Below are 13,345 nucleotides of genomic sequence, written 5' to 3' on the forward strand. Positions count from 1 at the left end.
TCTTGCAGACCAGATTGCAGCAGAGCCACCACAAAGAGATTTCAATCACATTCCTCCTGCGTTTCTCCCACCCCATTTCCCCAGGAGGTAGAAGATAACCCTCAAACCAGTATTAAGGGTTTAACTTCCAAGCAGGCTCAATACTAAGCCCATAACATTCACAAGTTCCAGGGTCTGGTTAAATGATTTCCCTGAGCCATGCAGATCCCACTTTTCCTCCATACAGCTTACAGGGGCCTTCAGCTCCCAGCAGGACGGGGAGGCCCCAGGTCAGGGCCATTAGGAGCGAGAGCTGCAGAATCTACACCTACCATTCCATTTAAATCTGCTCAGCTCATGGCACAAGTATTTCTAAAGGGTAAATTAATCCAAGTGTTGTTCACTTTGTGAGCCAAAACTTGAAATAAATATTGGTATTGCTTTAACTACCTTTGAGCACTTGTTTTGGAAATAGCATCACTTTTGATTTCTGAGCTGAAGGATTACAACTGTTTCTAATATTCCATTAGATGTAAATGATTCAATAGAAACAGAGTCAAAAATAGTCTTTTCAGTTTGAAAGATTGCTTTAAAATGTTTAGTATAGTTGTACTTACAGCACCTTTAAATTCCAGTTAATAAGTAATTAAAATAATACATTATCAGAATTCTTTTCTTCTCTCAGTGTGAATGAGTTCTCTAGTGTCTGCACTGGGAAATTATGATTATTAATATCATTTTCAAACACAATTATTGTTTTTAGACACACTCAGCTTCTAATTCTATCACCAAACTCTTTACATCAATAGCATTTTTCAAAAAATTCAAGTACAGAATTAAATGGAAAGATTTAATAGCTTATCCATATGTATACTTGATATTCTTGGCTGCAGAAAGGGATAGCATCATAATATTAAAGAAAAACAGATATAAATCTAGCTGTAAGAGCCATAGAAACAAGTTCATCAAACATTCATATGTCAAGAATTCCTATGAGCCTTGCTTTTACTCAAAACCTGTATTTTCTATACAGACTATTTGCTTTTAAAATAATAGGGTTAAGCTGTTCGACATTCTAACTGTTCATATAGAAATGTTAGTTGGAATACTTGTTGTAAACCTTTCAGGGTGACAAATGAAAGATAATAAACCCTTGATCAATATAACTTTTATTTATTCATCCAGGAACAGAGGATATCATAGGCAACAATGCCGCCTAGGAGAACAAGGATTTCACATAAACTGTTTTGGCAGAAACACGCATTTAAATAATCATCCAAATCACCACCTCACTATCTCTATCTTAAAAAAGAAAAATAATCAAAACTAAACAAACAAAAAAATGGAGAAAAATAAACACAAGGTCTGAACAAACCAACAGCCTGGAATTTTTTTTTTAATTTAATGTCTATGCCAGCCACATCTGTCCCTGATTTTAGAAGTCATAATACTTAGCAGTGACAATGGCACCTTTCATTTGCAAACACATTATAAACATGAACTGACTGCAATTATACCACAATACCTCATCACAGCTAATCAACAGGACCGCCTGGTCTGCCCCCAGCCTGAGGAAGTGCTGATTTAAGTTTGTGCCACCAGGCCCTGTATGACAGTGTCTACACCCTGCAAAGTACTACCCACAGAAGTGAATTAGCATAAACTGACTGACCAAACTGCAGCACATCATCAAGCAGGTGTTTCCACTCAGTGCTAATACTTTCTTTTATATTCCAAGAAGAACTGACCAGACTGGGACACAATTTAATGTAAACCATTTGGAGTGAAAGGTGTTATCTTGCCTAGTGAAATCTCCCCCTCACAGTCCAGCTCACAAGCAGAGTCAGTGGCAACCTCATGGTCAGGGGAGATCTGGGACATCCTATCAAAAGGGTCCTCGCGATTTTCCTCACAGTCAACCACATTTGGGATCATGTTAACATAAGCAGTCACTATCTCCTTATGGTAAAGGGTGTCCTGGTTGTAAGAGATAAGCTCATTGCTTATATTAACAGTCTCCACTGCAGTACCAGAGCAAAACTGACCACATCCCAGGAGGTTGGAGAAAACCTTTCTAAAGTCAGCATTGAAGGCATAGATGATGGGGTTAAGAGAAGAGTTAGCCCAACCAAACCAGACAAAGATATTAAAGGTGGTCTCACTGACGCAGGGCAGGCCAGCGTGGGGGTCGCTGGGTGGGCTCTCGCAGAAGGGAACCATGCAGTTCAGGATGAAGAACGGCAACCAGCAACACACAAAGACACCCATGATGACAGAGAGTGTCTTTAACACCTTGGTTTCTTTCCTGATGGAGGACTTGAGGCTTGTGTGATGGTGGCAGTCAATGTGGCTGCTCCGGCAGCTCTGTGCATGCTCGGCTGCCCTCTCCAAGGAAGAGATACGACGAATCTGCACCTGGGCAATGCGGTAGATTCGGGTGTAGGTAACTATCATGATAGCCACCGGGATATAAAAACTGATCAGGGAGGAGGAAATAGCATAAGTCCTGTTGAGGCTGGAGTCACAGCTCTCCGATGGTCCAGTGAGGGTATCATTGTTGCCAGAGGTCCCATCAGAGGGTCTCACTGCCGCTAATGCCACCCATGTGGTACTCATATCTTCTGCCCAGGTGGTGACAGCACCTGCTGCTGCCCAGGCAGAGCCAAATCCATCTCCAATATCAGCAGCATCAACAACATCCCCACCTTTGTGCCAGTTGAGCTGGACAGGGATGAATGAGATGAGCACAGACAGCGCCCATGCCACGCTGATCATCACCAGAGCCAGCCGCTGGGTCATCTTCCTCTCGTAGCGGAAAGGGCTGGAGATAGCCCAGTACCTGTCCACACTGATCACGCACAGGTTGAGAATGGAGGCCGTGGAGCACATGATGTCAAAGGCCACCCAGACGTTGCAGAAAGCCCCAAAGGGCCAGTACCCAGCTACCTCTGCCACCGCCTTCCAGGGCATGACCAGCAGGGCCACCAGCAGGTCCGAGACAGCCAGGGACACGATGAAGATGTTGGTAACCTTGCTCCGCAGGTGCCGGTAGCGGACGATGGCCGCACACACGAGCACGTTCCCGAAGAGAGTCCAGAGGATGAGCAGCGCCAGCAGGCTGCCCGCCACCACCTGCGCTGCGCCGGGGGCGCCCGCCGGGCCCCGCGCCTCCTCGGGGGGCCCCGTCGCCGGGGGCAGTGGGCTCCGGCCACCCCGCAGCATCGCTGGCGGCTCCCGCCGGCGGCGGGGCGGCTCCGGCCGGGATGCGCCGAGCAGCCAGCGCCGCCCCGCCGCCCGGCCCCATGGGGCCGCTGCCCCCCCGCCGCACCGCCACCCCCGCCGGACGGCCCCGCTCGGCCGCTCTGCGCGCCCGGGGCTCCGCGCTCCGCGCCTCGCCACTACCGCGCCGCCAGCCCTGCCGGGGTCCCTCTCCCGCGCTCCGGGGCCCCGCCTGGGGTCCCCGCCCCGCGGCTCAGGGCTGGTACCTCTGCTCGGGATCCCCGCCCCGCGGCTCAGGGCTGGTACCTCTGCTCGGGATCCCCGCCCCGCGGCTCCGTGCGAATCCCCCTGTCCGGATCTCCGCCCCGCGGCTCCTTCCAGGGGTTCCCGTTCCGCAGTTCGGCGCGTCCCCCCGCCCGGGTCTCTGTCCCGCGGACCCGCTTTGGGTACCCGCCTGGCGTGCTTTCGCTGGCGCCCCGCGGCTCAGCGCGCTCCTCTCTTCGCAGCCTCCGCGGCTCAGCGCGTACGCTGCCCGTGGCTCACGCTCCGCGCCCGCTCCTGCTGGGCTCGCTCCACGCCCCCGCCACTCCCGGTGGCTCCCGCCCGGGCTGGCGGCTCCGCTGCCCCGTGCCCGCCCGGCTCCCAGCTCCCGCCGGTGCCCGATCCCCGGTGCCCGGGCCCGCCCCTGTGAGCAAGCTCCGCCGCCAGGGACGCGCCGTCCGGGCCGGTGGCAGCGCGGCTGGCAGGGGACGGGACGGGACGGAAAGGAAAGGCGCAGCGGGGCCAGCGCCCTCCCCGCTCCTTCCCTCCCCCCGAGACCGAGTCACCCTCGCAATTCCTCGGTGCCGTCACCGGCTCTGTGCGGCGGCTTTGCGCAGCGCAAGAGAGGAGCGGGGAGCGGGGAAATGACCCCCAGCATCCCCGGGGCAAGACGGGCTGTCCCGGACGGGCACGGACACAGCTCGGCTGGCCCCTCGCCGGGAGCGAACGGGGCTGAAAGGTGCGGTGTGGGAAGCGGGACGGGCTGGGTGTCTTCGGCAGGGATGGGAAATAGAGTGTGCCTTCGTACTTGTTCCAGTGGCTTCTACTGGATGGCTGAGATGTATTACAGGCAGAAAGCCCGGCAAGCGAAAATCTGATTCTCTCTCTCTCCAGCTCTATGGGATGAATCACTCCTCTCGGTAGGGCTCCAGCACAACTAGAAACAGACTATGACCGTGAGCATTACAGATGTTAATGCTCACCGTGTGCTAATGTCATGCTTGAATTCCTTCAGAGAACATGTCTTAGTTATTTTTACTGGAAATACAATTGATTTAGTTCCTCTAAAACTTAATTTCTTTTCAAAATGGTTGCCAGAGATCAAACCCATTCTTGACTCAGCAGCCTGGGTTTTGGCACTGAAAGGGCTGATGAACTGACACTCTCCAGGGCCCTTCCAGCTGCTTCTCCAGGCAGATTGGGAGGGACAGGAATCACTATACCTTGCTGGATCTGCAGTGGCATGAAGGAAGATTAAGTGCTAGAGTTACTAAATACAGAGAGAAAAGAAAAAAAAATCTAATTCTTAAACCTTTTAGGTAATTTTATAAAATTGTCACAAGAAAACTGAAGCTTCACTTTAGCTCTCGTTTAAGAAATTGGTGCTACTTTTCCACATTTAAGCAGAGTTATATTTAATATTGGAGGAAGAATTTAGCTTTTGTCACCACTGAATTCTAAACAGTGTGACTAAAGCTCTGATGCTGAGGCAATGTGTTGCTTGCACAAACTCTGCTTTCCCAAGCAATGCCTCCTACAATTTCTCTAAACGAAGAAGCAGATTGCACAAGTATTTGTGCACATCCCTGCTTGTCATGGGGATATTTTGTAAGGTAGTTAATGGGGACATTTTATTCCAAAAAGCAATGATCCAATTTGCTTGTTTAGCTTATGTTCATTGTTTCAGCAATGTAGAGGTGTATGCATTTGCTTGTTTTGTAGTGTCTGTATGTGTGTGTGTTTACACGTGCGCTGCCAGTACGCACGAGCTGTTTAAATAAACACATGTGTAGGTATCTGTCTTAATAACAAAAGTAGCCCAATAAAACATAGCCTGCTCACAACTCAGCAGGCCCTTGCCCACACTGGTAGCTCAGTACAAATCTGAGGTGCAGGTGTGTATTATCTCCTGCCAGCTCTGCTGGGTGTGCTGGAGTCAGACACAGAGGGGGTGCAAGCAGATGGGAAAGATGCCTTAACTCATTGAAACAAAAACTATAACAGCACACTTGTCTAAACAATGCAGTTTTGTTATGCTTTGTTCTTTACTGTCTGCAATAGGTGGACTCAAAGTGGAGGACCTTCCAGAGCATCCCATTTATTGGCCAAGAGTTGAATTTGGCTGTCTGAATCCCGTAACTCAATTTAGAGGATGTAATATCCTTTCCCACCTATTTAATCTTTAGCAATCATTCTTGGTTTCCAGCTGGTGTGAACTGATGTTGTTCCCCAAAGCTCCCTGTGGATGAAGATCCAGCTTTGTACTGGAGGAAGATTTGTCACCCAAAGGTGCAGGTGTCATTGATACATCAGTGATACAGTCTCCAGTGCTGGTCCAACATTTCAGGCATGCATGTTCAAAACTTTCTTCCAAGGCAAAGGAATGCATTAGGAGATCAGGAATATTTTCAATGGTAGTAGAGGGAAATCCCAGTTTGTGATGGGTGGCATGTGAGACTAAAACCCCCATGCTGACAGACTCAGTGAGTTGGGAAGAAGTGGAGCAGGAGGAGCATGAGGAGCAGAGGCACAAATGCTTTGTGCTTTTCCTGGATCATTCGTAATGGTCAGAGAAGCAATCATTTAATGGGGACATTTATGTTGTGTTATAACATTCCATTCCATCCACTGCCATCAAAATTTTTCGAGCCTGAGATAAAAACCTTTTGCATTTATAGGTTATTAGCATCCTTTTTTAACTTTCTGTAGGCAGTTTGCATATAAATCTCATTTTAAGAATAGTCCATTAAACCCACAGCTGTCACTTGCTGAGAGATCTGGGGTGGGGTTTTTTTTTCATCCTGAAATCATCTTTTTAATGTCTTTTGTGCTTTTCCTTCAGAGCTTTGCCTCATTTTTCTTTTTTTTTATTCACCTGTTAAAATTGCAGTTCTCTCTCACAGCTGGCAGATTGGAAGTAATGGAATTTAACTGCTATTGCAATGGTTCTGAGCAAAAAAAAATCTTTTCAGTTCCTGATTTTAGAAATGTATGTTTTACTAGCTCTTTCCCTTCATTGCCACTTTTTCTACTTCCACTTCAAAATACAAATTCTCATTGTTCTGCCCAATAATATTTATTTAAAAATCATCAACGTGCATGAATTCACACATTCTCTCATCTGAGAGATACTTGGTGTAAAGAGATAGGAAAATAATTAATGCTGAAAGGAAATTAAAATACAGAGACACAGGTGTACTGCTGAGGTTTAGACTGTAAAAGCATCCCATCAAAAACCTCCCATTAGAGTTAGGCTCTGAAACAGAGAAGAAGAGGTAGTGGTAGAGGCTTTAGTGTAGAAGGATGCTGAAGTGGAGCTGTATTTGGGAGCGTGGCTGCACCCATGCTTAAGGTCAGTCAGTGTTACTCACTGACACTGACAGTCTTTAGTGCACCCATGTGAGGTGTATATGCAGCCATGTGAGAGTACTGAGACAGGAGGGAGATAACTGGTATCAACACTTTATGGAAGACAGAAAAATCCATGCAGACTGCATTGGGTTCTGCTGTTCATGTTTCAAACAAAAATAAATATGAGCAATTGGGAAATGATCAGAAATGCATCACAGAAATTATGTCTGGGAAACTTCCTCAGCTGAGCAGAGGGCAACAGGAGGGTTAGAACCAGCTGGTGATATCTGACAAGGGGAAAAGTTTTCTATAACAGATGACTTAATATTTTAGGTAAAGTTAGAAGTATTTCAGAGGCTAAAAACTGAATCTATAAGAAATCAGGGTAGAGGTGGGGTACGTGTTTTTAACAGTAAGGATGATTAATGGCTGAAGCAATTGGGTTTGGATTGTAATAGATTTGCCATCATTTGCGATCTGGAAGCCAAGGCTGAATGCATTTCTCAGAGGCTGTGCCTCAGCTCATCTCTCAGCTCTGTGTTCATTCCAAAGGTACCAAGCAGTACTCTGTAGCCCATGTTATGGGAAAAGTAATTTTGGATGGCTACAGTTACCCCTGCTGGCCTTAAATTCTATTTCAATTTTTGTTGATGTGATTAGCAATATGTAGCAGGATCTGAATGATTGTGATATAGTTCCTACATCAGCCATTGATCACTCAGGGAAATAATGAAAAATCTGATGCTTACAGAAGACATTTCCACTTTTTTTTTTTTAAATTCATACCAAAGCTTGACTTCATTTAAACCAATGGTAAGAGATAAAAGATGGATGCTATCCAAGGCCAAGATCAAAGGGAACAGCATTTTTGTAAATTTGATTTCTACTGTACTGTCTTGGTTAATTTTTGGGCTTTTGTCTTATAAAATATTATCTTTTCTTTTTAGATATTTATAATCTTGTATTAAAAATAGTATCATTTTTTTCTAATAAAGCAAGAGTTCACATGATTCAAAACTACTAAAGATCAGTCACACTCAAAAGAAGATAAATAAAAAGAGGAAAACCCCTGGTTTTTACACTTCGGGAATTTTATTCGTATTCTCTGTGTGTGCATGGCCATATCCCAGGGGAAGAACTGTCCTGAGAAAACAATCAAGATGAAAAAGGTGATTTTAATTTTCTAATGCTGAACACTTCAAGATTTTTATTTTGTCTTTTGCCAACTGTACTATCAAACTGCAAATAAAAATCAGGCGGTCTTAGTTCCCCGAGAAGCTGCTGCAATCCTGTATCTGGCTTCAATAGTGTAACAATTTGCCCTCTGGAGTAAATTTCTTTTCTGTGTTCTGATTTCTCTGTTTCTCTAACCTACCATATATTAGGAGGATCTATGAATTTTATATTGAACATGTAAACTACAGGCTTTTTTAGTTAAATAATTTTTATTGGAACTTTTAGCAACAGCATCATTTATCTTAGGATTTTACCCTGTCCATTAACAGAGTATGAGATTATCTTTCCCAAAATGGGTAGGAAAAGCAAATCCCTCATGGAACCAAACAGTAATTTCAGCAATGAAATCAGACACTATTGTGAAGAGTGTTAAGTGTGATAGAAAAGACGGGGCTCAGAAAACAGAAGTCAGCAGCTGGGTGTCTGCCTCTCAACGAACACAGATGATGTCTCATAGGGTCAGACAGTGACTCATCCTTGGACTCCCCTCCTCCCAGGAGGCAGCTGCTGCATGGAAGGGAATGGGGTTGGGAAGCAGCACACCCAAACCTCATCTGTTTCACTGGCACTGTGGGACAGCTGTATCCTTGCAGAAGAGCCTGTTGCAAATGCTACACAGAAAACTTGTAAAATTTTACAAATGTGTCAACAGTTAGAGTTGATGGGGTTTTTAATCTGTACTTTCTAAAGTGCAGCATTAGATTTCATAGTCCAGGATTTATTTGGAGAAAGAATTCCAGCTTCTAATTCTTAAACATTAGTGGCAAGGATGAGCAACTTTGTTACTTTGAGATAAACAGCAATAAACTGCAACTTTTACTTATTTCTGCCTTTTCACCCCCTTAAGCAGTACTTGAAATAACACGCTCATTTAGAATCATTCTGGTTTCTTCTCCAACACACATAATGAGGGTCAAAGGAGTTTTAAGTGCAGAGAGTGTCAAGCATCCCTGTAATGCCTTTAGGAGCTTCCCATTCTTTTGGCTGGTGTGCTGCAAATCAAAGGAGGGAACATAAAGATTGAAAAGCATATGCTCAAACAAATCAAGGCAAATACCCCAAATTCAGCACAAGGTCAATGTATTGCTGCAGTGGAACAAAGTTTGAAAGTGCAGGCACAGCCAGCTCTCCTTGATGTAGTGAAGTTTGGGTTCTTGACTCTTGGATTGGAAAGGTTTTCCAAAACAGAGAACAAAGAAAATAAATTTAAAGATTTAGAGAGAAGAAATATATTCTAATGCTTGGAGAGGACTCAAGGACACTTTCAAAAGTCTGTTTGGCTAGTGATAAATCTTTAAATTTTTTTTTTTTTGTAATTAAACTATTAGATTCAAGCAGGCAGTGGTGGGAAACCCTACCTGGGGAGCACTGCAGGTATGCTTCTCCCACCTGGGAGAGGAGCAGCAGGAGGGACAAGGAAGGGGCTCATGGAACCAGCTACCATTAAGATGTTGTTACAAAGCTATTGCTTACTGCGTTGTTACTGTTGGTTGCTACCTTCCTACAAAAGTCATTGCCCTGCTAGAAGTGAAATTACTAAATTCAGAAAATTGTGGACTCAAGTTGGAACCAGACACAAAGTGTGAACTTAGGTATGTTAATTGTATCTGCTCATTCTTAAAAGCATTCTAATCTTCAGTTAAGCCTGGTAGATATTTGATAGCACAATACATTAGAATAAAGAAGTTACAGTATCATTTCAAGTCCTGGCCAGCCACTCACTGCCTCCCCCAGAGTGGGATGGAGGAGAGAATCAGAACAGTAAAGGTAAGAAAATCTGTGGGTTGAGAAAAAGACAATTTAACAGATAATGCAAAAGGCATGTGAGCAAGCAAAGTGAAACCAGGAATTAATTCACCACCTCCCGTGGGCAGGCAGGTGATCATCATTCCAGGAAAGTAGGGATCTATCACATAACAAAGACTTGGGAAGAGAAATGCCACCACTCAGAATGGGTGTTCCCTCCTCCGCTGCTTCCTTCTTCTTCCCTCAGATTTATGCTCAGCACAAAGCCATGGGGTGTGGGATATGGTGTGGGATATCCCTGGGTCAGTTGGGGTCAGCTGTCCTGGCTGTGTCCCCTCCCAGCTCCTCGTGCACCCCCAGCCTCCTCACTGGTGGGTGGGACGATGGACAGGAAGGGCCCTGGCTCTGTGGAGGTGCTGCTCAGAAACAGCTGAAATATCCCTGAGCTACCAGCTCTGTTTCCAGAGCACAAATCCCAAACACAGCCCCACGCTTGCTGCTCTGTAGAAAATGAACTCTATTCCAGCCAAAATCAGCACATGTGGAGCTGTTCCTCACTCAAATTAAAATGCTGATGTAGTTCACCAGAATTAATGATTCTATGTGTGGTTTTCAAAATATGGCTTTTAATTACAGGTGTATTGCAGTGACATTCAAGCAAAGATTTATTGGAAACTAAACATTAAACACCCACTGCTTTGTTACAAGTGAAGTGGAGAGATAGCAGCTGGTTTTCCTGGAACCCTTGTTCTTTCAAAAATTTCCACCTACTGCATCCATCCTCATTTGTACTTAGGCATAAATTGTGGTCAATTTGCTTCTGGCAAGAAAATAAAAAATATGTTGGTAAAGATTTTACCAAATATTATATTTTAAAGATGAAATTCTGGGGTTTTTTTAGGTGAAGAACAGTATTAGAGGAAGGTATGCCATATAGAACTAGAAGTTCTTCTTTAAATGTCAGCCAAATTAACATTATGGGACATGACACACCTCCTAATTAAAGAAACAAAACCAAAAACCATCCAACTTAAAATCAACAAATAATAATAAAAAATACTCTAACCATTGACTACTGACATTAAAGTATCATCAACTTCAAGATCAAATTGATCCTTTAGAAGCTAATAGAGCCAAACCTCTTATTCAAAGTTCTCCTTAGCAATTGCAGCTGCTTCAATTCTGTTTAAATCCAGATCTCATTTTATTCATGCATGCATAGAATGAGGCCAAATGCTTGGGGACAAGGGTTCCCAGGGAATAAGTGATCCAATGAACCATCTGTACACACATCATGTCTAATCAGGGTGAGGTGGGGAAAATAAAAATTATTAGATTATTAAAATCTTGAAGTTAGAGAATCTTTTTTATTTAATAGAATTTTGGTAAAGATTAATGAATTATTTAAGCTAGTGATAAGAAACATGCACTTACATTACTTGGGTAATTTCCCAAGTAAATTGCTGTTCTCTGGAGCCATCTATTTCTCTGCACTTATATAGTCCACTCAAAGTCTATGGAACACAAGTGGACAATACAACACACAAATATTTCCAAAATTATCAAAATGGACATCCTTTTTTGCATGATTAAAAGAGAAAATTCAAAGTATTGAGAAATACTAGTAGATCGAATTAACGTCTTTTAGAAGGCCTCAACCATGAGTCTTCCATTTTCTTCTATCTCAGTGTCATTGACACAAAAAACACTTGGAAAATCTGTGGTCATGCATGTTTGACTCTTGAGGTAAATTGAGGATTGTAGTGCTCTTTTTGCACCTTAGCAGCCTTTAATTCTGTACACATATGAGTTTACATGTAACCAAAGCATGCATTATTGAGTAGATAAAATTATTCAGTGAAGAAGGGGAAGGAGTGGAAGAGCCTAACGGAAGGATGAACATCAGAAAATAACTTCCTGGTTAAGATTATGCAGCAGAAATTCAGAATCCTTTGCATATCAAGTGCATTTCACTAAAGAAATTCCCTTTTAAAAAGGTCTCTTTTGAAGTCATATTAAATTGAAGCACCTCAGGAGAATATCAATAAGCAGCTGTTAGATCTCTCTCCTGGGTAAGCAGGCTCTAGTGCCTCCTGTCACATGCTCGAGCAGAAAGGTAAGCAGAAATAAGGTCGTTTTGTGCTATTTATTATCTTTTCAAACCTGTGATAGGTCAGTATTGTTGAAATATAGTAGAGAAAAAAAACTTAGAAAACAATTGTTGGAGAAAGCCCAGGCTTAGCATTAAGCAGAGAGCTAAAGGTCACACTATATAAACTATGTTAATGTTAAGTATTTTTCCTTGTCCTAAAAATCTATGCTTCTTAAAAATGCATGCTTCTATTTTTCCTGGTTCAAAAATCAATTTTTTTTTTTAATGTATGTTCTCAAATATTCCAAACTTCATGACTCACTATTATTTCAAGAGTAGTTAAGCTAAGAGCTGCTTCCATAAAGCAGTCTGTATTTGGATGAAACAATATTTTTTGCGAGATGTCCTGTTGTGAAAACCTCTTAAGCATGTCAGGTCAAAATCAAGTCTCTGGTCCTGAAACAGAACCATTTCAATCAGCAGGATTTCATCAGTGCAGCTTGGAATAGAATTTGCCCATTAGCATGTTTAAAGCATTTGCTCACTGCCAGAGTGCTACCTTAATTCACTTTTCTGAATAAACTTGAATTTCAGCACTCAAAAGCAATTTAATGTTTTGGGCAAATGAAATTATTTTAATCACAATGTGAAGAACCAGAAATGGCTAAGTAATTGCAAATGAAAGATAACTAAATAATGATGTTATTTATTTTTTAAATTTCCAAATATGTGCTACATGTTTGTAATAGAGCATATGGCCCCTTCTTGGCCTTAGGGATTTAGAGCTAGCTCTGCTTTGGCTGGACACAACTGCTGGAAATCAGCAAAAGAACACCAGTTTCTAGCTAAAGAATGACATGGGACCCATCCCACAGGAGCACAGGAAGAAGAAACAGGCTTACTCTAGCCATCTTTATGAGCACTTAGTGGAAATGGAATTTTTGCCCCTACCTAGTGAAATTATTTTTTATGATACTGGAATTAGCTGTAGAGTTTGTCCCGGATGAAAGATTAAAAATTGCTTTGGAAGGAAGATTAAAGCTTTATTTCATTATCTGGATGGCCCTATTTACTCAAATTGTAGAAAAACAACTGAGTGGCAAGAGCTGGTATTTACATGGAACTAGGTGACATCAAGCTACTGAGTTCAAGCAGAAAGATAAAAAGTGTTGTCTAAGAATGACTATAAGAGCCAATAAAGGTGTTATAAAGGAGCATGACAAGCAGCTGTAGGAACAGGCAGAGATTACAGCGATGTATGATAATGTCTCTTCTAAAAACCACTTAAAATCAAACAACTGAAATTACTTTGCAGACCACTGCTTTGCTCAGTCTCCTGATGCTTCATCTAATTCAGACTTCACCTGAAACTTCAGATGGATATTTCTTTACCTGATCTGGGCTCTGCAACAGGTAAACAAGGTAGTAAAAATTCCTAAGCAGGTTATGGCTATGCGTACC

General features: G+C 43.3%; 1 protein-coding gene across 1 annotated transcript; it reads right to left on the reverse strand.

Annotated features, from left to right (window-relative positions):
• Positions 1–1,132: 1,132 nt before the first annotated feature.
• Positions 1,133–3,329, reverse strand: DRD5 (dopamine receptor D5). The gene has a single exon (XM_064418649.1). It carries the CDS (start codon positions 3,199–3,201, stop codon positions 1,744–1,746), a length of 1,458 nt encoding a protein of 485 aa, XP_064274719.1. The 5' UTR covers positions 3,202–3,329; the 3' UTR covers positions 1,133–1,743.
• Positions 3,330–13,345: the final 10,016 nt, after the last annotated feature.

This window comes from Passer domesticus, chromosome 4 (genome assembly GCF_036417665.1).
Source record: "Passer domesticus isolate bPasDom1 chromosome 4, bPasDom1.hap1, whole genome shotgun sequence".
Taxonomy (NCBI): domain Eukaryota; kingdom Metazoa; phylum Chordata; class Aves; order Passeriformes; family Passeridae; genus Passer; species Passer domesticus.

Excerpts from the sequence above, each read along its gene's own strand:
- DRD5 (XM_064418649.1), bottom strand. The coding sequence starts at position 3,201 with ATGCTGCGGGGTGGCCGGAGCCCACTGCCCCCGGCGACGGGGCCCCCC.